Source organism: Labeo rohita, chromosome 3, assembly GCF_022985175.1.
Source record: "Labeo rohita strain BAU-BD-2019 chromosome 3, IGBB_LRoh.1.0, whole genome shotgun sequence".
Taxonomy (NCBI): Eukaryota; Metazoa; Chordata; class Actinopteri; order Cypriniformes; family Cyprinidae; genus Labeo; species Labeo rohita.
The window spans coordinates 14,059,541-14,084,595 of NC_066871.1; the positions used below are offsets into that span (position 1 = coordinate 14,059,541).

Below are 25,055 nucleotides of genomic sequence, written 5' to 3' on the forward strand. Positions count from 1 at the left end.
TCTGACCCTTTGTTTACGTGGAACGAGAGCTGTTCGTGCTTCCGGGTTTTATTTCTGCAGTTATCTGCTCGGTTTTTAAGAGATGGCTACGGTACCGGCCCAGTCTATCCGGGTGTCAGAAATTAAGGACCCCACCGTTTTATTTGAACGGTACAGTGCGGATGAGATCCGTGCTATCGAGAGGAAAGTGCGCGGAGAGATAGAGCAGAAGAAGGAGGAACTTCGACAGATGGTCGGTGAACGTTACCGGGATTTGATCGACGCCGCTGACACGATCGGTGAGATGAGACAGTGCTCGGAAAGTGTCGTTCAGTCCATCCAGGACATGTACCGGTACTGCCACAAACTAAAGCAGACGAAAAACCCCTCTCAGTCCAGCGGCAAAGCAGAGGTAAAGCTCCTGTGTTGATCTCATTCTGGAATACTGGAACAAAACAACCTGCAAAAATTAAAATAATATGTATGTTTATGTATGTTTTAATCTGGCTTAATATATCCAGTTTGGTCAGAGGTACTCGCCTTAATGGGTGCAAATTGCTTCTTTAAATTTCTTGCCACTCAATATGGGTCCACACCATCACACAAATAAAATACGGCAAATTTGGGCAAATATAGCATTCACTTTATTGGAATAATGACTCAAGACTACAGGATTCAAACTATTCGCTATCAATATACAACACATCTCTAAAGTGATCTTCATGAGATTTGTTGGGAATGTGTTTTTGTTCTCAACAGGGTCAGAAACAGTCACAGGACAAATTTTACACAATGGCATCACAGATAAAGCTCCTTCTTGAAATCCCTGAGCGTGTCTGGAGTGCGATGGAGTCCTCACAGTACCTGCAGGCCACGCAGCTCTACCTGCTGTGCTGTCATCTTCACAGCCAGCTGCACTTGGAGGGAGGTGGGCATCAGTACAGCCCCGTCCTCTCTCGCTTCCCCATCCTGGTGCGCCAGGTAGCAGCCGCTGGTCATTTCAGGTACGTTATAGAAATACATCGCTGTAAAAGGGACAGTTCGCCCAAAAATGAAAACTCTGTCATCAGTTTCTCGCCCTTATGTTGATCCAAACCCATAAGACTTGATAGCCTAGTGGTTAGCGCACTGACATATCCTGTCCCAAATCTCCACCCTGTGCTTTTTCTGTCACTCTCTATGGTCCTGTCTGCTAAAAAAGGCCAAAAAAATTTACCTGGATTTTCAGTGGGGGAACAGAAAGCTCTTTCATTTCATTATAAATATCCTGATTTGTTTTTCAAAGATTAACATAAGTCTTACATGTTTGGAATGACATGAGGGTGAGTAAATGATGACATTTACTCAAATCATTTAAATGCTTTCTAAATACACCATTTGTTTTTTTTCTCTTACTAAAAGTAGTTGTGTTTATCTGTAGGTCTACCATCTTATTGGAGAGTAAGTCTGTGCTGCGTGGCAGGGCAGTATCTGATCAAGCGATCGCTGAAGCGTTGGTCTCCACTATGCTCCTGGAAGACAGCTCCCCTCGCAAGGCGCTTGCTGATTTCCTGCTGGCTAGGAAAGCATCCATTCAGCAACTGCTCAATCAGCCCCAGCATGGTGAATAACCTTAATGATAATGATGTTTTCTTACTTATTGTTAGATGATCAGAATAAATGATTTGCACATGGTCAGTCTTCATTCAGATGTGATGCTGTCTCTTTTTTAGGTGCTGGTGTTAAAGCACAGGTTTGTTCTTTGGTGGAGCTGCTGGTTACCACTCTGTACCAGGCTTACGCTGTGTTTTACGTGCCTCCGGAGGGCCAAGTGTCTGATACCGGTTTAGGATGTGGCCTGCTTTTCACCACCTTGGAGAATGTGACCTCTAATACATCCTCTGGTGAGTTATCGATTTTTCCATTGATGTTGTGATGCTTAAACGTTGGTGCAAGGGATCACCAGGGTCGGAAATTAATGGGTTAGTTCACCCAAAAATGAAAATTCTGTCATGAATTATTCACCCTCATGTCGTTCCATTTTTGATGAAATCCGAGAGCTTTCAGACCCTCCACAGACAGCAAGAGTCCTACCACGTTTAAGGTCCAGATAGGTACCAAGAACCTGTGACATCAGCGGTTCAACCATAATTTTATGAAGCTATGACAGTACATTTTGTGTTACGGTTGAACCACTGATGTCACAATGACAGAATTTTCATTTTTGGACGAACTATCCCTTTAAATCTTAGGGGAAGATGCCACTAAAAGAAGAAAAATGTCCCATAAATTGGATAGTTTTTGACATATACATATAATTATATATTTAATTAAATCAATATATAAATTGCTCTTCCAAAGATGAAAAAAAGCTCCAGGAAACCATTTCAGGCTGCAATATTGCCAGTTAATGTAAAAGTTCATTTATGACCCTGAGGGTCACTATTTGGAAACCAGCCTGACACCTCATTCTTTGATGTTCCCCAAAATTTTCTGTGAAATCCAGGGAAAGAGAAGAAAGTTCTGGACAAGGAGATGAGCACAGGAAGCTGGTTTAAATACCTTCCCCCTTCAGTAATGAACTTCCAGCCTGTCCTTCGGACACTAGCGCAGCCTATTCAGCGGGAGCAGCTCAGAGACACGCTGCAGCAGTGGATTGATACGTATGTCCCTCCCACGAATGTTAATATACCTTTCTCAGTTTATTTGTTTTAAACACTCATTTGTGTTTTAATAGCTGCAAGGAGGATATCCGCAGCGGAGTTAGCAGCCTTCTGGTCTATGTAAAGAGTCTGAAGGCTCTGGCTGCGATTCGCGATGCTGTGTGGGAACTGCTCAGCAGTGAGTCCATCAGTCAGCACTGGAGTACTGTGTGTCAGTCCCTCCTCGAGCGACCTCTGGCCTTGTGGGATGACCTTTTGCAGCAGCTCTTCCTGCAGCGACTTCAGGTACTCGTAACAAACTTAACCAGTTTAACTAGTCCGATCAGTGTGTTAGCACTGTTTGCACCTGCTATTAAAGGGATAGTTCACCCAGTTCCTCACCCTCATGTCGTTCCAAACTCGTAAGACCTTTGTTAATCTTCACAACACGAAATAAGATATTTTTAATGAAATCTAAGAGCTTTCTGACCCTGCATAGACATGCAACATAACTGACACATTCAAGGGTCTGAAATGTAGTAAGGACATTATTAAAATAGTCCATGTGACATCAGTGGTTCAACCATAATGTTATGAAGCTACAAGAATACTTTTTGTGCACAAAGAAAACAAAAATAATACAACAATTTCTTGTGTCAGTCTTCAACGCTCTTTCACGAGAATATCATGTACACAAAACAGCCTTATCTTATCATTTTGTGCATTTTTTTTATGTAATTGAATGAAAATACTTGTTTACCTTTGATCTCTAGGCGATCACCCAGGAGGGCACAGAAGGGATCTCCAGCAGCTCCAGGCAGCTCTTGTCTTCAGCTCTGCGGGATCTGCAAGGTCAAGCCACAGCTGGGAGTTTCAGCCGCGGGGCGCAGTACGAGAGTGACGTTGCAGCTTTCCTGTGGTCTGAGTCTCAAGGTGACCTGCTCAGCGACACAGCCTGGGTGAGCGTAGCCCAACGCAGCCCACTGCAGAAGAGCGGCCTGTCCATGAAGACCCAGGCCCTCACCCCTTGCGTCCAGACCTTCTGTTCCTCCCTGGACTCCAAGCTCAAAGCCAAATTAGATGATCTGCAGCACTACTTGCCTTCTGAAAAAAATGGGAAGGAGCTTTCAGAGACGGTCCCAGTCACCACTAACGCCTCTATTAATCGCTTTATGGATGCTGGAGCGGTGGAAGACATTCTTAGAGAGCACTGTCTGGCGTGTGTCAGGGACATCCTTTCCAGCGTGCGCGCCGAGCTCGCTAATGCCCAGGCTAAAACCCCCAGCCCCAGCCAGTTAAGTTCAGTGCTCTTCATGGCCAGACTTTGTCAGTCAATGGGGGAATTGTGTCCTAGTCTGAAACAGTGCATTCTGGGGAAGCAGGGGGGCTTGGATGCTGTGAGCAGAGGCACTCCACGACAGGGCAAGAAGTTAGGCAAAGGCAACACAGCCAAGGCAGCAGATGTCAGCCCAGCTCAGGCTAAGTGGAGCTGTCTGAAAGAGGAGCTTCTGTCCTGCAGCATGGAGGCCTACGGTATCTGGAGCTCAGCACTCACCAGGGTAAGATGATGAACACACTGTTTAATGTGGACATCGGTTTAATGTTTACTTTTTTGGCCTGTTTTGCCTTTAGTTAGGTCTGCTAGCTCAGAAAAGTTTGTTATGGGCTGTCTGAGTCTGAAACTGTCATCTGGCGAGCTGTTTCAATTTGCAGCCGGTTTCTATGTAAAGAGCTGTTTTTTTGAGTAAGCTATTTCATGAAGACACTAAATGGGCACTAAATGGGCATCTGATTTCCCCGTTAAGATCTGGAGGTTTAACAGTGCATTCTGAGAACAGGGAATCAATTGAGTTCATTCATTAGTGTGGATGTTTTTATGCAGAGAACATATATTAGGTAGCTTGTTAAGGCTTGTATTCTTCAATAAATTTAGGATAAATACATGCATTTCAGGCACTTGTGGGCAGCTTTTCTACGACTCTTCACGCTGGAACCGCGGGATCCATCCTGAGTACTGCGACAAATTGGGATGAGCTTGAAATACAGGAAGAGTCAGAGTCAGGAAACAGCATAATGTCCAAAATACGCCTCCCTGTGCAGGTAACAGCTACTTTTATCCTTTTACTATTATTAAAGTTAATACATATTATATATTATTAATATATTAAATACGTTAATGAGATCTAATGTGGGCCACTTAATTTCTTATGCCTTTTGCATATTGTGTTTCCAAACTTTTTTCAATTCACAACTATGATGATACACTTTTAAGGGACCACCTTCATTAAAAAATATGAAATAATAAAAAAAAAAAAAAAAAAAAAAAAAAAAAAAAGATGTATTTTCAGTAATAATGACCTATTTACAGAAGATGAACAAATATGCTGCAGCACCTTTCAAATGTTTTGGGGTCTATATAAAGAACTATATATATTTATATACTGTATATATTTTTTTATTATTTGTATATGATTTATATTGCACAAATATAAATATACACTTCCAGTCAAAGTAAGATTTTTAATGGTTTTAAAATAAGTATTTTTTTGCTCACCAAACCTGCATTTATTTAATCCAAAGGACAGCAAAAACAGTTAATTTTTGAAATATTTTTACTATTTAAAATAACCTTTTTCTATCTTAACATATTTTAAAATGTAATTTATTCCTGTGATTTCAAAGCTAAATTTTTAGCATCATTACTCCAGTCACATGATCCTTCGGAAACTGACTGAGTTGCTGTTCAAGAAACATTTATTCTTCTTCGTCGTCTTCATCTTCATTCTTCTTATAATCAATATTTAAAACAGTTGAGTACATTTTTTTCAGGATTCTTTGATGAATAGAAAGCTCCAAAAAAAACCTTTTGTAACATTATACACTATACCATTCAAAAGCTTGGAGTCAGTATAATTTATAATTATACTGGGGGAATTATAGAAATTAATACTTTTTATTTAGCAAGGATGCCTTCAATTGTTTAGAATTGATGATAAAGACATTTATAATGTTACAATAGATTTCTAATTCAGATAAATGTTGTTCTTCTGAACTTTCTATTCATCAAAGAAACCTGAAAAAAAAGTCAAAAAGTCTAAAAATCAGCTGTTTTCAACAACAATAATAATAATAATATTTATTAATAATAAATGTTTTTTTGAGCAGCAAATCAGAATATTATAATGATTTCTGAAGGATTGTGTGACTGAAGACTGGAGTAATGATGCTAAAAATATATATATATATAAAAATATATATTAAAATAGAAAACGGAAATTTTAAATAGTAAAAATAATGGAAAATTTTAGTGTTTTTGCTGTACTTTGGATTAAATAAATGCAGGCTTGCATTTAAAAAACATTAAAAATCTAAAAAAAAACATTAAAAAACTTTTGACTGGTATAGTACATAAAATTTCCTAAAATATATATATATATGTGTGTGTGTGTGTGTGTGTGTGTGTGTGTGTATTTATATAAACATGCACAGTACACATACATATTATATAAACAAACTTTTTTGAAATTTAAGATCTAATTTTGCTTTGTGGGGTTCCTAGCACCCCTTTGTGGTCACCTGTTTTGAAATTAATTCTAAAATAATCATTTCATTTCTTTCTCTCTCTCTCTACAGCCATCATGGTATGTTCAGTCGTTACTCTTCCATCTGTGCCTTGAGGTCAATAGGGTCGGAGGTCACGCGTTACCAAAGGTCACTCTCTTGGATCTCTTGCGGGGTTGTCTAGACCACGTGGTGAGTGAGTATGAAAAACTCACTCAGGAGAGACAGAGAAAGGTGAGATGATCAAATGTCTCTTTTATGCTTCCATTCCTGCCTGGTCACTAACAACCAAATTTATTTTGTCTCCTGTCCTTCCTTCCTCTCTCTGTCTAGGATGCAGCCCTCCCCATGACCCAGAACAGAGCTTTGCAGCTGTTGTTTGACCTTCGCTATCTCAGTGCCACCCTAGGGTCCCGCCTTGAAGAGGGCAGGAGTTCCCGCTCTCAGCAAGACCCAAGGTAACCTGTTCATAAGCTAGGAATGGGCACAAGTCCTCTGTAGGAAGTAACAGTAATGACCATAGCCATGAAAACACAATCATAGCGTGACCTGACCTTCCAACTTCAAAACAAAGCACGACCGATCACACCAAGAATAACTCTTGCCTGAGAAGCAGACCTCTTACACTTGTTTTTTTTTTTTTCCTTCATTCTTGTTGTTTGCTAAAGAATCCAGCAGGTCTGCGACTCCCTGGAAAGTCACATTGATCCGTTTGACCTGGATGTTTTCACTCCACATCTGAACAGTAACCTGAACCGGCTCTCACAAAGGACCTCTGTAAGCACTGTCTTTTTTTTTTTTTTTTTTTCTTCTAATCCTGTTTAAACATAATTGGCTCATTCAGTTGACCTATTTTTATGTTATTTAGTTTGATGATTGTCACCTTTAGCAGTGTTTTGTCCTGTGTGCAAAACTGTGCATTCTAATGTTGATTGAGTCTCATGTTGTTTCCAGGTACTTTTAGGATTGTTGACTGGCACGGAGAAGCAGTTTACCTCTAGGACCAACAATATCAACTCTCAGGAACCATACAACATCCTTCCCTTGGCAAGCAGCCAGATCCGGTAAGTATAAAACTCTTATCATACCCTTCACACTATTTAACTCATTGTTATATTTTTATAGATAGGTTATTGCTGTCATACTGTGTGTTTCATTATTGTACAAGACAATAAAATTCTATTTATTTAGAAACATCATAAATGTTTTTATTTGCACATTTTACTATTATACTAATTTTATGTTGCATTTAAAATGTAAAATATTTTTTAAAAATAATTTTAAAATAAGTTAACAAAATTATACTAATATATATTATGAATATTTTTTAAATGTAATTTTTATTATTATCTTTATTATTATTATTATTTTCAATAAATGTAATCATTTTATTTATTTTTATATTTTGGTTCATTATATTTTTGCATTATATTTAGTATCAAATTATTTAATAGGTATATAATAGGTAAATTATTTGCCTCAAGAATCTGTTTAGTCCATTTACTGTAACTACACCCGGAACACTGTGTTTACCCACGGACCACTGACGCACAAACCGATAAACGCTGGACATATTAAAGACCGTAAATTGATGGTGGTTAGTTATGATGTCCCAAAGTTAGCCTATGATTTGTGAAAGACTAAGTGTCATTTATGTTGATTGTCTCATTCTCTCTCTCTAACACAGAAAGTTAGAAAGTTAGTCAGTGTCAAACGAAGAGTGCCGCAGCATGATTACAGATGTGATACTGATTTTATGCAACAGTTCATCAATAAACGAAGTTAATATTAAGAGACTTACATTTTAGACAGCATATTGCCTGTTTTTGCTCTATTTTGCCAACAAATAACCATTACAAACACAGCCACAGCACTCTTTTGCATCTTTGAGCAACATGACGGTGTTTTGTTCTTGAATTAATCACTCGTTAAATGATTCAGGTTAATCGCAATGACTCACTTACTTAACAGTGACTTGCTGCCACCTACTGACGGTATTGATTTCACATTAAAGTATCTTCATTTACAAAAACACATGTAAATATCAGTATTCAGTGTTTTGTTTAAAATAACCAAATATTATTTATGCATTTGTAACTGCAAGTTAAACGCATTCTTGTCTTCATAATATAATATAATATAATATAATTTTTTATTTTTTATTGATATATTTGCATTTGCATTTTGGATGTAATTTGGCAAATAAATGCATTAAATGGGTTTAGTTTTCATGATTATTAATGTATGCAATTTCAGCAATAAAATTTTTCATTTTCCTAAAAAGAAAACAAATTAGTTGTTTATTTTAAGAGACCTATCTTATTTTCTCTTGTATATTTAGTATTGCTCTTTAATAAAGAAAAATTTGTATCTGATTAATTGATGGAATAATCAGTAGAATACTCGATTACTAAAATAATCAATAGCTACAGCCCTAAATGTTACCTTTTCATTTATATATATACATTTTTAATTTATTATTAAATTATTTTCAGTAAAAACAAATAATTTATTCACTTATATTTTAGTTCATTAGATTTTACATTTTTTATATATATATATATATATATATATATATATATATATATATATATATATATATATATACACACTACCGTTCAAAAGTTTGGGGTCAGTACATTTTTATTGTTTCTTTCTTTCTTTTTTTTTTAACGAAATTAATACTTTTATTCACCAAGGATGTATTAAGTTAATAATTAAAGTTTATTAAAAGTTAATAATAAATAATTTACATTGTTATAAAATATTTATATTTTGAATAAACACTGTACTTTTTAAACTTATTCATGAAAGAATCCTGAAAAAAAAAAAAAAAAAATCACAGGTTCCAAATAATATTTGGCAGCACAACTGTTGATATTATCCAACACTGATCATTCTAATAATAAATCCGCATATTAGAATGATTTCTGAAGGATCATGTGACACTTAAGACTGGAGTAACAGCTGATAAAAATTCAGCTTTTCATCACAGGAATAAATTCTATTTTAAAGTATGTTAAAATAAAAAACATTATTTTATATTGTAAAAACATTTTGCAATATTACTGTTTTTTTTTTCTATATTTTTAATCAAATAAATGCAGCCTTGATGAACATAAGAGAATTCTTTAAAGACTATTACAAGTCTTACTGACCCTAAACTTTTGAACGGTAGTGTGTATATATATATATATGTGTATATATATGTATATATATATGTGTGTATATATATATATATATATATATATATATATATATATATATATATATATGCTAATTATATGTGTGTGTGTGTGTGTGTGCTTGTGTTGTGTGTGTGTGTACATTGTGGGGACCAAATGTGGGGACAAGGATAGTAAAACCTGAAATTTTTGACATTGTGGGGACTGGGTTGTGGTCCCCATGGGCACAAAAGCTTATAAATCATACAGAATGAGTTTTTTTGAGAAAGTAAAAATGCAGAAAGTTTTCTGTTAGGGTTAGGTTTAGGGGTAGGGTTAGGGTAAGGGGATAGAAAATAGAGTGTGGACAGTATAAAAACCATTGCGCCTATGGAGAGTCCCCACAAAGGTAATAAACCAGACTCTGTGTGTGTGTGTGTGTGTGTGTGTGTGTGTGTGTGTGTGTACTTGTTTTTGCTACATTGTGGGGACCAAATGTATTTTTTTTTCCTTTTTAAGGTTTGGTTTGCTGCCACTGAGCATGACAAACTCTCGAAAGACCAATTCAGCCACACATGGAGCAGATATTACAAGACCACTGGTAGGTTGCTTATACATTTGGTGTGTACATTACTCAAATACCTCTGCTGGCATGTTTAAAAGAACAGTAAACCAATGAGCGATAATATTTATAGACAAAGAGTTGTTTGTTTTATGTTATCATGGCTTTGCAAGTAAGTCACTTTCTATCAATGCTCTCAGTTTTATGTGGCCTAGCAGAAGAGCTGCTGGATCTCAAGGAGATAGGTGATGTCATATTGTGTGGTGGCGTTTCATTTTTTTGCAGTGGGCTTGCAGTTTTGGATTTTCTGAACTTTAATCACTCTGGTCGCATCAGCTGATAAGCTTTGTGAATGTAACATAGCAGCACTCAAATGCAACTAATACATTATGAATATTGAGCATCATGAGTAGGGCTGGGCGATAATTCGATAACGATAATAATCACAGTATAATTTTGATAAAATGATATGAAGAGTTCGATAAATGTTCAATATAATTTGTATGTGCCAAAAGCAGAACAAAACAGCATTAGTATAATTCAAACTAGTTTAAAGCTGTGTGCAACGAGACAGTCAGAAGGCTTTTCAATCTACACATCGCCATCATTCAACATGAATTTACTGTAGTAACACTCACTGCACCATGGTATTGTGGCAGCAATGTGGGATATTCACACTGAATTTTATTACAGGAGTAATGGTATATAATTTTAGTATGTATGTATTTGTGATTAAGCTATAGCATGTGTGCGTTTATACTGAATGTTTTTAGACTACCATTTTTTATACAAATAGGCTACCTATAAAAACATGTAGTTATATTTTTACCATGGTATTGAGGTACCATTATGTGTGGTTTTAACTGTGTTTAAAATTTACCAAATCTGTTTCGTGATTTAAAACAATATAACTCATTAGAACATGCAGAAATTAATTTTTCTATTTAGAGATTTATTTTAAGGAAAATTAATGGTCTGGTTTCTACAATTTTTACTTTGGAGCAAAAATCTGACTTTAAACTTGAAAGAAATAAAGATTTGACATTTATCGTGATAATTATTGATATTGACTGATATGAGAAAAATTATCATGATCATTTTTTTTGCCCATATCACCCAGCCCTAATCATGAGTATGAGGATCAAGGCTGTTAAGCGGTTTTAGTATCATCAATCACAACAGTTCTGTATTATAAGCAAATAATCATCATGCAGTTACAGATTTCTCCACTGGCCTTAAAACTGCTATGAACTTTTGCTTGTGGTGACACTTTTTGGCTCTTACTGTGTGGAAAAACTATTTAAATCTCCCAACACTTATGCAATGCAAATCAATTTTAAAGGCAATTTACATAATTTCTTTTCTATTTTAGGTGGCTCCCTCTTCTGCTTCCACTCCACAGGATAGTTTCCGCCCAGGAAATCTCTTCAGGCAGTTAGCCAATCAAGAAGAGGAATCTGCAGCCCCGTCTCTCTTTAAATTAGGCTGGCTTTCTGGCATGGCCAAATGAACTTTTATTATAAAGCTGGTATTTTTTTAACCGCATACAACACTATGTAAAATAATATTTAAAATACATTTTGAAATGTTAAAACGGTGTCCTGTCTATTCTCACAAAATCACATAATATAAAGAGAAATTGCAATGCAAAGCGTATTAATAAAAGGGAGAGATTCAATGAAAATTATACCTTTGTATTTATCAAGCACATTATCTATTATTTTGTGGCTTTTACATATTTTATTCTGATTAAAATTGCTATTGAGTGAATCAGAAACACAATATAATTCTATTTCTTTCTTTGGAAGTTACATTTTGGTGTAAATAAATATTTTAGCATGATATCCTCATTAGTTACCCTAATTAAGACTTTGTGCATATTTCCTTTAATGTTTTTAATAACCAGAAATAATTAAAGGGCCTTTTTCTTAAATTTAAGTAAAGGTTTGAAATTCGAATAAAAGGGCTTTTTGATTGTAGCTTTGTAATGTAAATGGATTTAAATTCAATTTCATTTCTTTTTTTGTTATTGTTGTTAAAAATGATGAAAAATAAATTGAGTAAGTACATAATCAGTCAGCATTCAAAGCCATCTCCTTACTTAAGCCCAATTCACAATTGTAAGCTTGTAAAAATGTTTTCAAATTTGAGTGATTCGGTAGGTTGTCTTTGCATCATTACGTCACATCTGTATACATAAAGTAGGCGTCCTGACTAGTAGGCTATCCACCTTATTTTTCCATAAGAGCGTGAACGGCCATTTGTAAATTTAATGCCGTCATCAGTCGGCCATATTGGCGGCACTGAATGTAAACAATGCCACTGAACTTAACGAAACTTGCACATTTTGCTGATTACTGCTGCTGAAAATGGTCAACAATAAGTACTGAAGATAAAGAAATACAGAAAAGGAAGAAAAAGGACAAACTACATGACACAAATATCTAACAGAGACTGAAAAATCATGTATCTTTGTGAAGAAAGCAGGTGAATATAGAGTGTTTTCAAGACACCTCATCAGTCGGCCATATTGGCAGCACTGAACGTAAACAAGGCCACTGAACCGAACGAAACTTGCATATTTTCCTGATTATTGCTGCTGAAAATGGTCAATTAGTGTCATGTTTTGGGCTGTACTAATCAGTCGGACCAAGAAAAACTTGGAGTACTATAGACTGCCAGAAGTTATGACAAATCAAAGAGTACAAAAAACTGTCTGAGGAACAAAAGTTGTTAGTGGTTGGCCAAACTGAAAACCAGGATTTCCACGGCAAGAATCTTCAACATTCGTATTTGTTTTTATCATTTCCAGTCAGGTAGGTGAAATGTTAGGCTAATATCTTAATTAAAACCGCTCATATGTATCTTTACCACCTTTTAACTTAAGTTTGTCAAAATATCACATCCTTTCCTGCTTACTAAGTCCTTCTCTATATGGTTTAGCAGCTTCCACACGTTTTTTTCTGTGGTTGAGACAGCATAAATTAACAGAACAACGTATTCAGTAGTACATTAACCTGCAATCATGGTGTTGTTTACATCCGAGTATCTCCAATATGGCCGTGCATCCGGGTAACTGACCAAACCGTGATGTAAGTGCAAACCCTCTTTACACCTAGTCATGCAATGTTGTTGTTAACATTAACATTTTGAGAAATAAGTACAACAATAATAATAATTTGCACGGTTTGATGTGATCTGAGCTAACTTTGCAATCGTTAGAATTATTCACCATTGGTAGCGCGATTTATTAACGTTTTTTCAGCTAGTCAAAACTGACAGACATGTTATACTTGTTCAGATGACATTTTTGAGTTAAACTTCTTAGCACAGTCACTGTATGAATATTACACTGTATTTATTACAACCATCATACAACATCTTTAACAGAAGATATACAGGTATTCACCATGACTATTGCACACATACAAAACATCTTCACACTATAATGAGAAACTGCTATACAGGTAAACAGAGATTGAGGGTAATTCAATCTATGTGTTGGAAGAACAGAATTACTGCATTGACACCAGTGTGATCTGAAAAAAGCAGTACTTTGCAAACTACCAAAATATGGATGTAGCAATAGGAATTATAGGAACTAGCATTTGGGCAGTCATATGTACATAGTTTAACTGTTATTTTTATGTTTAGTATCAGTTCTGTGTACAGCAAATTTCATTGAGGAAATAAATTTAGAGTCTCTAAATGTAGCTCTATTATAAGAGGCTTTGTATTGGATCTGTACAAGTAGAGCACCCAAGAATCATTAATCCTCGTATGGGTCTCGTTTTATTAGTCAGATTGTTAGGCAAAGCATTTCCAGCATGGGTCTGTCTCCAACTTTCTATTTGCGATCTAGTTTGCTGGCCATTAGTTTTTTAATGTCTATGGGTCCAGCTGCAGCTGCTGCCTTTGCTTTCTCTTCCTGCTCTTTCTGCCAGGTGATGATGGGGCTGATGCTCGGCCTGCGGTTTCTCATGTTTTGCTGCAGCTGTGAATCACTGAGGGGAGGGGAGAACAAGCTTTTTATAGCAAGACACCGTTGGTTTGGTGACACGTGTTTTATAGTTATGAAAAGACTTGAGTAGAATCTGGAATGAAGACACTCGGTAGCAATATCAACAAAATGTACCAGTACACTGACAAAAAAATGGTGCATAAACAATTTTAATTTAAAAACTGATGTAAATTTTGCTAACAATTACAAAGAAATGGCAAGTAACACACTACGTTAAACAAGAAATGTTGAAATAGAAAAACTAAAATAGTATTATATATAAAACTTACTCCAATCTTAGTTTTATTTGCAATTTGAAAAAAAAAAAAGTTTTTTACAGTGTATAAGAGAGGGTGAATTGGTCTACATGCATATACAAAAAAATTGACTTACGAGAAATTGTGTGGTTCTGGTGATATGGCCTTTTTCTGTATTTCCTTGTAAACTGGTGACTTCAGGTAGCGATAAAAGGTATCCTAAATAAGAAATGTAGAGTTCAGAAATTAGAAATGTCTGGTGTGCATCCTTATTAACCAAATAAATAAATAAATAACATATGGCAATGTTCAAATACAGATTGTAGTTGATCTGACACAACAACAGAGCCGAGGATATGATCATACCTTTTTCATCAACATGAAGATGTGGGTCTGGGCAGCATCCAGTACGTATCGGTGAGGATGTTCCAGTCCCTTTACTGTGAGACCCATTGTCCTGCCATCAATGTTGATCCAGCGTGGTGCTCCTGGGGCCAAAAATGTTCTACAAATCAAAAAAATAAAAAAATTCAGAAGCTGAGAAATGGAGGCCTTACATATAAGATGTAATGCTTTTTGAAAAACGTTTCTGAAGCTCATCAAGGCTGCGTTGTTTTTTTTTTAAATACAGAAATTTCAACATTACTCCAGTATTCAGTGTCACATGATCCTTCAGAAATCATTCAAATATGAAATATTTAAAGATTTATTATCAGTGCTGGAAACGGTTGTGCTGCTTAATATTTTGTTTGCAACCTGTGATACATTTTTCAGGATTTTGATAAATAAAAAGTTAAAAAGAGCATTTATTTAAAATTAAATGTAAAATATTTTCTAACAATATACACTACCATTCAAAAGTTTGGGGTCAGTACATTTTTTTTCTTTCTCTTTTTTTGAAAGAAATTAATACTTTTATTCAGCAATGATGTGTTAAATTGATAAAAAGTAATAGCAAAGCCTTATTCTAATTCTAATAATAATTCAGCATATTAGAATGATTTTTGAAGGATTATGTGACATTTATGACTGGAGTAACGGATGATGAAAATTCAGCTTTGCATCACAGGAATAAATTACATTTTAAAGTACATTAAAATAACAACCATTATTTTATACTGTAATAACATTTTGCAATATCACAGTTTTTTCTGTATTTTTGATCAAATAAATGCAGCCTTGATGAGAGTAAGATACTTATTTTAAAAAACATTACAAGCCTTACTGTTCCCAAACTTTTGAACAGCAGTGTACGTGCAATTAAAACAAATGTGCATTTTACTTGAAAATGTGTTCTGCTTTCTCTGACATAGAAGCTGCTGTGCCCCATTTCAGCTCCTCAGCGGCTTCCCAGAAAGCTAGATTCTCACCTGCAGTGAAAATAAAGAAAAAGAGAGAAAACATATTCAATTACTTTTAGGAATAGTTTGTATAAAATGGAAAGTCTGTTTATTTTCTCACCCTCATTTTTTTGTCAATCTCCAATCGGTGCTGTTATAGTTAACTAAAACTAAAACTATTAGGTCATTTTTGTTAATTGACATAAAGCTAAAACTAAAAAAATATAATATAATGCACATACTTAAAAATAAAGTTACTAAAATAAAATAGGCTTAAGTACTAAAATTATTTGATTATTAAAACTAAAATCAATATAAATTGAATAGAATTACAAAAAAAAAACTATAGATAGACAGACAGATAAAACAAAAGTACATAACAAAATGACTACACAAAATTAAAATGAAAACTAAAATATAAAATTAAATTTAGATTACTTTCTAATAAGACTCTTAATAAGAGTATATAAAAAGTAATAAAATAATACTGGCTCCAATATTACCAAAAGAACCATAAAAGTCAAATATCAATTTATGTGTGTGTGAGCAATAGTTTTATACTAACAAACCGTCAAAGCATTAATGAAATATTCACAAACCACTGAATTCTTTCTTTAGGAAAACCTTGAAGTCTGCACGGCCCCGTGGGTCATTAAGCAACTCATAGAAGCTAAAAGACCAGCGCTCCACTCTCATTTTTGTGGGAACTTCAACACTGTGGAAAAAACATATAACACACCAAAAATGATTAAAATGAATATTAACTAACTAATATAAATTTAAAAAGCTCTCAGGGAATCTTACTCTGTCATGTTCAGCTCCCAGTAAGAGTCGTTATCAGTTTGCCAGGGATTGCTGGGGAGGCAGGGAACGAGGAACGGGTCGTGGTTCTTAAATGTCGTCATATACTTGACCAGGCTGAAGCGAAATAGAGATTTAAAAGAAAAGCCAATGGAAAAATGATTTTTACAAGTTTTCAGAGATTTTTGGAGGATGTTTTACTTTACTTCAAATTTCACGTCTAATTCAGTGTGTTACTTTCTGTGTTATCTGTGAAATTTACTAGCAACTTCTAAGTGAAAACTGTTTCCACACTAGTTTTTTCAGTGTAGGTGCTTTCTAAAATCATTAACTCTAATTTTTACTTACGCTCCAAGAGATACTGAGGACTTGACCCTTGACCTCATGACGGCCTGTTGTGTGTAGATGATCTAAAATATACAATTAGAACCAGCTAATCAATATCAATAACTGAAAAACAACAACCAGTTCTCTACATGTGTGTGAGGAAGCAATGTCACTTACAATTCTTCTGTAGTAATCATAGGTTTTTTTCTGAAAAAAAAAAGAGAAACAACATCCTGTTACATTACAAGCAAAACGCTCCTGATAAGACACTACAAGACCCACTCGCTACTTGCTGTCCTGACAAATACAGATGATATCTGAATGTGATATCTGCGTACCATACTGCCAAACACAAACTAGCACAAGGATCAACATAAAGCTCTTAATATAGCATTGGGACAGTCATTTTAATTGGCAATGGCCTGAAATAATGCTCAGAGTACAGAAGCAGGGAGGCACTGTGGCAAACTATGTATCCACACTTGGTTATAAAGTTTTTTTCTGAGCGTTTGAATGATATTGAAGGCTGGAGTTGATCATTTGTGCTTGTGTGTGTGTAGGAATCATCTTGATAACTGAAGACATATTAGAAGTAAAAATCTGCATGGAAAGAAAAGAGAGAAAAAACAGACAGTCACATAAATAGAGTCACAGTTTAAAAAAGTCAAAGCAGTCCAAGATATATACACTGCATATTATCAGGTTACATTATAATATTACAACAGATCAAACTACTTTTTAAACGTTTGAGGTCAGGAAGATTTTTTAATATGTTTTTAATTGCTCACCAACACTGCATTTGTTGCAAAAATGCACTAAATACAGTAGTTTATACAGATAAATACAGAATTGTCAGCATTATAACTCCAATCTTCAGTGTCACATGATCCTTCAGAAATGATTCTAATATGCTGATTTGGTGCACCAAAACATTTCTTATTATCATCAATGTTGAAAACAGTTGTGCTGCTTAATATTTTTGTGGAAACTTCATGAATAGAAAGTTCAAAAGAAGAGTATTTAAACTGTTATTAAAATATATAAATCTTCTGAAACATTATTTCACATATTTATTATGTGAAGTATTTATTTTAAATATAAAAATCTTACTGACCCCAAACTTCTGACTGGTAATGAAACCTACTTTATACATATGTTTTGACTTTATACATTTAAATATTAATCGGATAATTCACCCAAATATTTTTTCATGCTTTAAATTATAATACAATATCACATCAACATCAACAAACCCTTTGTTGGGTGTTTTAATGTTTCAAGCTGTGTTTAAAGGGATCATGAACTGCCTTTTTTATGAGTTTTTACTGTTCTCTGAGGTCCACTTATAATCTTATCAAAATTTTGACATCAAAAAAACATCATAATTTAGAATAATAGGCAATTTTCTGTCCTGTCTTGACCCCCTTCATCAAAACGCTGATTGAATATGTGTGGCGGATTGTAGACTCAAAAGTAAACGCCCACTGCTATGACTGGCTAACAGTTGAGTATGTTTGACAGCCTACATCCTTCACAGATGGACGCATAAATGCTCAATACTAGAGGTCGACCGATGTATCGGTTTTGCCGATTAATCGGCACCGATAGTTGCACAGCATTGTCTTTTAGTTTAAAAGAAGTAAAGTTCATCCACTCTTTCCTAATGTTGGGATCAGAAGAAAGGCAATGCAAAGACTGGTTTTCCACAACTTAGCACTGCACAGCATCTTGTTTTCAAGCTTACAGGATGTTTTTGTAGTACAATGACCTCTTATATGTCAAAAGATCAAGGGAATTTTGGTTTCTCGGTTCATGACCCCTTTAACAACTCAAAAAAACTGCAAATTTCCAAGTTATCAGCAGCAGCAGCAAAAGCAGTAATACAATAGCACACCCAATGAGAAGCTGCCCTGGTGTGATTCTAAAAGGCTGTATGAGGGGAAAGCGTGGGTGGGTTGGAGGGAAACTCCTCGGAGGATCAGCAGGTCAAGAATCCTCTTATATCACAAAGCAGATTGTGGGAGAATCTACATGGCCATCCCAGGACTGAGACAGACACACTGCTAAGCAGCTCTATATATAGATGCACTATACTGCATCCAGCAGTATATAAAGCCACAATTCCATCCCAAAGTAACGTTTGACAGCATTTAAAGGGACAGTTCACTCAAAAATGAAAATTCTGTCATCATTTACTCACCCTCACGTTGTTTCAAACCTGTATGGCTTTTTTTCTTCTGTGAGGTAGATTATTTGAAATATGTTTCAGTGGGTTATCAATGGTGTTTGCTTCCCATCTTTGCTTAAAACATCTCCTTTTGTATTCCACAGAAGAAATAAAGTCACTTCGTTTTGGAACAACATGAGTAAACAATGACAAACTCTTTATTTTTGAGTGAACTATCCATTTAATGTCATAATAGCCTTACTGATTGTTAACACTGATGGTTTAAAACAGAATCAGCAAGTGGCATCAGTCTTAAGTGATACTCTAAAGTCAGTGTGGTGACTTTAGCTTAATAGATATTAATAGGTCACATGCAAACTTACCAGTTACCTCCTCCACATTTGGGTCAATATGACGATCCAGGCCGCAATCCATAGCGCTGTAAGTTTGTGGCTGTAGACAGTTTAAGAAAAGAAAATGTATCCTCCTTATAGTGTCTTCAAAGCAACTGTACACTAGTAGCTTCTGCCAACCACTTACTGGAGGCCTGTGGACAATCCAGTAGGCTCTTTCCTGACAGTCAAACACAACTCTGTCTGCCTTCTGACGCGCCTTCCCGGCACTTAAAAAGACAGAACACAATAACATAAAGCAAGTACCAATGACAATAAGTGCTGAAGATGAAGAATTACAGAAAAGGAAGAAAAAGGACAAACTACATGATACAAATATCTGACAGGGACTGAAAAATCATGTATCTTTGTGAAGAAAGCAGGAGAGTATAGAGTGTTTTCAAGACACCTCGTCAGTTGGCCATACTGACAGCACTGAACGTGAACAGTGCCACTGAACCGAACGAAACTCGCATATTTTCCTGATTATTGCTGCTGAAAATGGTCAATTATTGTCATGTTTTGGGCTGTACTAATCGGTCGGACCGGGAAAAACATTTAAAGTACTATAGACTGCCAAAAGTTATGACAAATCAAGGAGAAGAGTGCAAAAAACTGAGGCACAAAAGGTGTTGTGGTTGGCCAAACTGAACCAGGATTTACAGGGCAAGAATCTTAACAACATTCGTGTTTGTTCTTATCATTTCCAGTCAGGAAGGTGAAATATTAGACTAATATCTTTAATAACACTATCTTTACCAGTTTGTCAAAATATTGTGCCTTTTCCTGCTTACTAAGTCCTTCTCTATATGATTTAGCAGCTTCCATACATTTTTCCAAATCATGACGCAAGTGCAAACCCTCTATTGAAACTTACTGGTACTGCTCTTTAGCTTGCATCACAATAAAATCCCATTTGTGGTTCAACCATGTGTGAAGTTTGTTGTACTCCTCCTGTTAACATAAACATCAGTGTTGCAGAATAATGATATTAACATTGGCATGAAATTGAACTTCACATTCTCTATTTTCTAAACGCATCTTATTGATATTACTTTAAATGATTCACTCAATATGTATTTGTTTTAAAAAAATAAATCCATGTTTCATTAAAATGTCATAATGTGATTTCTCTCTAATGACGTACGGTAGGCTTCTCCATCGTTTCATCTGCTTAAAGGGATAGTTCACCCAAAAATGACAATTTTGTCATGTCGTTCCAAACCTGTATGAGTTTTTTTCTTATGTTGAAAGTAAAAGAATAAATTTGGTCCTCATTGCTGTCCATAGTATTTCTTTCCCTACTATGGAAGTCAATGGGAACCAACAACTGTTTGGTTCTTTAAAATATCTTCTTTTGTGTTTAACATAAAAAGAAACTTATACAGGTTTGGAATGACATGAAGGAGAGTAAATGATGACAAAATTTTCATTTTTGGGTGAAATATTCCTTCAAAACTTGACACTTTCAAAACTTGACACTTTCATACAGTCAAGCTCACATTCAGATCTGCCTCCATTTATTTCTGTTCACAATCTGTTTCACTCCAGTGTACTTCACAATGTGGAGTTTTGTTGCTACGTTTGTTACATCACATCAATGTTTCTAAATAATAACTAAATGAGTAATCAAATTACATTTTTGACATACCTGCTCATAAGCATCAAGCACTCCCTTTTTCCGAATGTTTCTCTTTGCCAGATAGATTGCTTTAGTGAAAAAAAAAAAACACTTTTATTATGGGAGGGTGACAAAAACATCTTTTTAAATGTGTAAATGAAAGCAACTTCTCAGATTTTGGTAAACATAGGTAAGATTGGAAACCATAATCTGTGTCTTCAGCTTTCCATTTCTGCACAGGCCAGAAATAGGGGGTCTAGAATAAGAGAAAAAGTCACCTGTTTACTATGCACTGATATTAAAACATTTTACAATACAAGGCAGTCTGACACATTTACCTGAAAGCGGTACAAACTGCCATCTGGTTTGAGGACAAGCTTTTTGTGGTCCTGCAGAGGGTAGATGTACCCGAATGCCACTAACATTGTGCCAAATGCTTGAGCCTCTGTCAAAAGGCATTCAAGGACATTATGGTGCAGGGTAATGTATTCAAACATATTTAAAGTGTATTTCAAGACCATTATTTATTCAAAATTATATATTTTCACAATTACCATCACTGTCCATGTTCATATTTTTGGCGATCCATGCAATGATAACCTGACCTGTCAGACAATCAATCAAACAATGTCAAGACAGCTGTAAAAATAACAATAAAAAAAGTAATGCTAAAAATTTTGATTAACAGTGTCAGTGTATATCCAAATATTAAACTGTAGTGAAATACTGTAGAAAATATTTCTATCAATTTCTATCAAGCTTTTTGAGCATATGTGCTTCACAAATCTCAACCCCATTACTAGAAGAAACAGTTAAATGTAAGACTAAGTTAAAGTGCCTGGCTCACTAGATTTGTCAACAACCCTTGCACAGATTAAAGAGCAACTTTGGAACCTAAAGTAGAAAAGATCTCATCCAATTGAAGGCTGCTGTATATAGCCAGCACCGTCAGATTATGATCTGGCGGAACAACACCTGTGTCTTTATATAGGCCAAAAGGGAACATACAGTATGCAAAATATGGTGATCTGAAAAAAAAAAAAAAAATGTAGGTTCTGTAAGATCCTCACTAAATTACAAACTTACCAGTGATGGCATGAGGAATGGTTGTGACGTTTAGCTTCTGATCTGCTCCCTTCACTCCAGTCGATGGGTCCTGCATCTGAACCACTATGGCCTCCACCTGAGAAATTCAGGAAATTAGTTCATATAAAATATTTAAAATATATAAAAGTAGGTGCTAAAGGATAAAATGCAGAAATATCAGTACCGACAACTATAGATGTTCAGTGCAGGAACAAGGTTCCCCATTCTGAGTATGTTTAGGATTACATTCAGCCATTCAGTGTCACATTTCAGTTGTACAGGTACCAAAACATCACTTTACAAGGCTATTAAAACCTGTATAGCACATTTTGAAAAAAAAAAAAAAATATATATATATACATATACATATATATATAATTTTTCCAGTAGCTATGTCAGGGGTTTCAAAGACAAATGGGAAAAACGTGTTGAAAATATTGTTGTTTGATTAATATTCCCTTATGACAAGCTTCATATGTATATAGATTACACCGGTGTTGGTTTTTAAAGCATCATAAAGTTGATTCTGGACTATACGCTCTGCATGGCTGCATCAGGGTTTAACAAATAAACTGAATATTTATTACACGTACCAATTAGTCCAGACCTAAAATGAGTTTGACACTGGTGTACTATGGCAACATGCATGCCCTCTGAACTTAGAGTAAGACATGAGGTTCTTAAGGCAAGCTGTCAGATGTGGCATGAGGCCAGGCTAATTGGCTTTGAATCAGAAAGCTCTTTTAGAGCGAATCTTTTCAGTGACTCCAAGATGTCTCCAAGAAGCTAAGAATAAACAAAAACTCCAGAAATAAGAACAAAATAATATAAAACTAAAAATACAGTTAAAGATTTGGATATTTTACGACACAAAGGCTGAGATAAATTGATTTTGGTTTCTATTTAAATCAATCAAGACATTGTTAGAACACAGGCCTATTGTAGCATTAAGGATTTTTAAAGTAAAATAAAAAAATATATATAATTTTAAAAAAAGAATATGCTGGAATTTTATGAAGTTTATGAAGTGATGAAACACTACACTAGGCAGGGCATATAGCCTATTTACTATAGAGGGAAACAAGTAGCTGATTATAAAATGTATAAGATGCTTAATTGGAAGTTATTTGTTTAATAATAATTACTTTGTCTTAAAGATGGACTTACCTTTTTAAGGCAGGACATCCGTGGCCGATAACGTTGTCCATGATCTCGGTCCGATCTTATAGTCATTTTGTAGTCTACACAAAAAAAAAACAATTTTAAGAGCTGAAAAACAATCTTGTTGTCACCAGCCTTGATGAGAATATAATTTTAGGGTTTTTTTTTTAAAGAGTGGTGGACAGTGCACATTCCTGCTGCACGGCACGCACACAGACCGGAGAAAACAGGGAGCTGCAAACATAAGAAAGTGACAGCGGACCAATCACAGCGCAGCTCTATTCCTCCAATCTGCCATCTGTGGATAGTGCTCACTGATCACACACACCGACAGGCGGCGGTAGAGAGACCAATCATTTTATGATATTTCTCAAAAGTGCTACTGCATCAAACTTGATACATGAATAAGGTTTCTAAATTACATTTACATGTAACCATTTAGCAGATGCTTTATCCAAAGGCGACTTACAAATGAGGACAATAGAAGCGAACAAAACAACAAAAGAGCAACGGTATGTACAGTAAGTGCTGTGACAAGTCATGGATAGTGTAATGCAGTACACGTAGCAAGGATTTTTTTTTATATAATAAATAAAACAAATAAAAATAGATAGTATAGAAATAGAATAGAGAGAGCTAGTGTTAGAGATATATTACCTTTTTCTTTACATAAGAGTGGGCACAGCCATTTGTAAATTTTATGTGACTGACTTCCAGTCTCATCCGAGTCCAGCTATTTTTAGATATTCCAAACTGGTGTGTCTTACCATATTATTTTAATGTATTATCTTAATTATAAACACACTGCTTAGTGCAAACAGTGTTACCATTTACTGCACACTGTTATTCTTCTCAATATTTCCCTATAGTGGCTATAAACCTTACATAAACCTTGCAGAGCAGCATAGAGGGATCATACAAAATGCATGTTATTTTTATTTAGTACTGACCTGAATAAGATATTTCACATAAAAGATGTTTACACAAGAGTCCACAAGAGAAAGTAATAGTTGAATTTATAAAACAATGACTGTATGATTTTGAGATCCATCTTTTCACACTGAGGACAACTTCTATCAAAGTATTACAAAAGGTTTAAGTGCTCACTGATGCTCCAGAAGGAAAAACTATGCGTTAAGAGCCAGTGGTGTAAACTTTTGAACAGAATTAAGATGTGTACATTTTTCTTATTTTGCCTAAGGAAGTTACAGAAGATACTTATATGTTTCCCATAAGACAAAATAAGTTAAATTTACCCTGATCTTCAAATTCAAAAAGTTTTAACCCCCCGGCTCTTTGTGCGTTGTGTTTCCTTCTGAAGCATCAGTGAGCATTTTAACCGTTTTTAATAGTTGCATACGAGTCCCTCAGTTGTCCTCAGTGTGAAAAGATGGATCTCAAAATCATACACTCTTCATTGGAAAGGGTTCAAATACACAAAAATGCTGAAAAAGCAAAGAATTTGTGTGATCTGAAGGATTTTTCTCAGAAACAGCGGGCAGTTTAACTGTTCAGGACAAACAAGGGACTCAAAACACAGAAGGTAACAACACAGTATTAAGAATCAAGTGTATGTAAACTTTTGAAAGGGGTAATTTTTATACATTTTTATAAATTCAGCTATTATTTTCTCTTGCAGACTATATGTAAACATCTTTGTAAAATATCTTATTCAGGTCTATACTAAATATACTAAAAAATAATATAAATGCATATAAATATAAATAACATGCATTTTGTATGATTCCTCTTATTTTGGTAAAATAATTAACATTTTGCAGATTCTGTAAGATGTATGTAAACGTTTGACCTCAACTGTATGCATTTTATCTAAGTAGTCTGCTATAGCCTACTGTTATACAAAATCTCATTAAAAATCTCAGTTATTTTTACATTACATTCCCACATCAGAAAATGTGAAATCTGTTTTGGCCATTACAACAGCTGCACCAAATGGTATACAGTATTTTTGCTCACTTTGGGCCTTGACATAAAATGTATGCGTTTTTATTCCTC

The 25,055-nt window shown here is 35.1% G+C and overlaps 2 protein-coding genes across 3 annotated transcripts; one reads left to right on the forward strand and one right to left on the reverse strand.

Moving 5' to 3' along the window:
* The first annotated feature begins 5 nt into the window (after positions 1-5).
* On the forward strand, positions 6-11,888 carry cog1 (component of oligomeric golgi complex 1). Of its 2 annotated transcripts, XM_051101769.1 has the most exons (15): positions 6-391; positions 739-983; positions 1,400-1,581; positions 1,692-1,862; positions 2,465-2,621; positions 2,696-2,906; positions 3,374-4,159; positions 4,554-4,700; positions 6,234-6,395; positions 6,495-6,619; positions 6,830-6,938; positions 7,116-7,225; positions 9,845-9,926; positions 10,088-10,132; positions 11,260-11,298. In XM_051101769.1, the coding sequence occupies exons 1-14, from the start codon at positions 83-85 to the stop codon at positions 10,100-10,102; spliced, it is 2,811 nt and encodes a 936-aa protein (XP_050957726.1). In that variant the 5' UTR covers positions 6-82; the 3' UTR covers positions 10,103-10,132; positions 11,260-11,298. The 2 variants fall into 2 exon arrangements, with proteins under 2 accessions (XP_050957726.1, XP_050957720.1); XM_051101763.1 differs by lacking the exon at positions 10,088-10,132 and having other exon boundaries at positions 11,260-11,888.
* A 1,340-nt stretch (positions 11,889-13,228) lies between these two features.
* On the reverse strand, positions 13,229-23,261 carry rgs9a (regulator of G protein signaling 9a). Its single transcript, XM_051101780.1, has 17 exons — positions 23,046-23,261; positions 21,879-21,975; positions 21,347-21,397; positions 21,131-21,237; positions 20,997-21,048; positions 20,823-20,881; positions 20,049-20,125; positions 19,320-19,401; positions 19,170-19,232; positions 16,790-16,819; positions 16,634-16,695; positions 16,289-16,402; positions 16,084-16,199; positions 15,427-15,514; positions 14,511-14,649; positions 14,281-14,363; positions 13,229-13,891 (listed from the first exon to the last, which is right to left on the reverse strand). The coding sequence occupies exons 1-17, from the start codon at positions 23,109-23,111 to the stop codon at positions 13,735-13,737; spliced, it is 1,443 nt and encodes a 480-aa protein (XP_050957737.1). The 5' UTR covers positions 23,112-23,261; the 3' UTR covers positions 13,229-13,734.
* Positions 23,262-25,055: the final 1,794 nt, after the last annotated feature.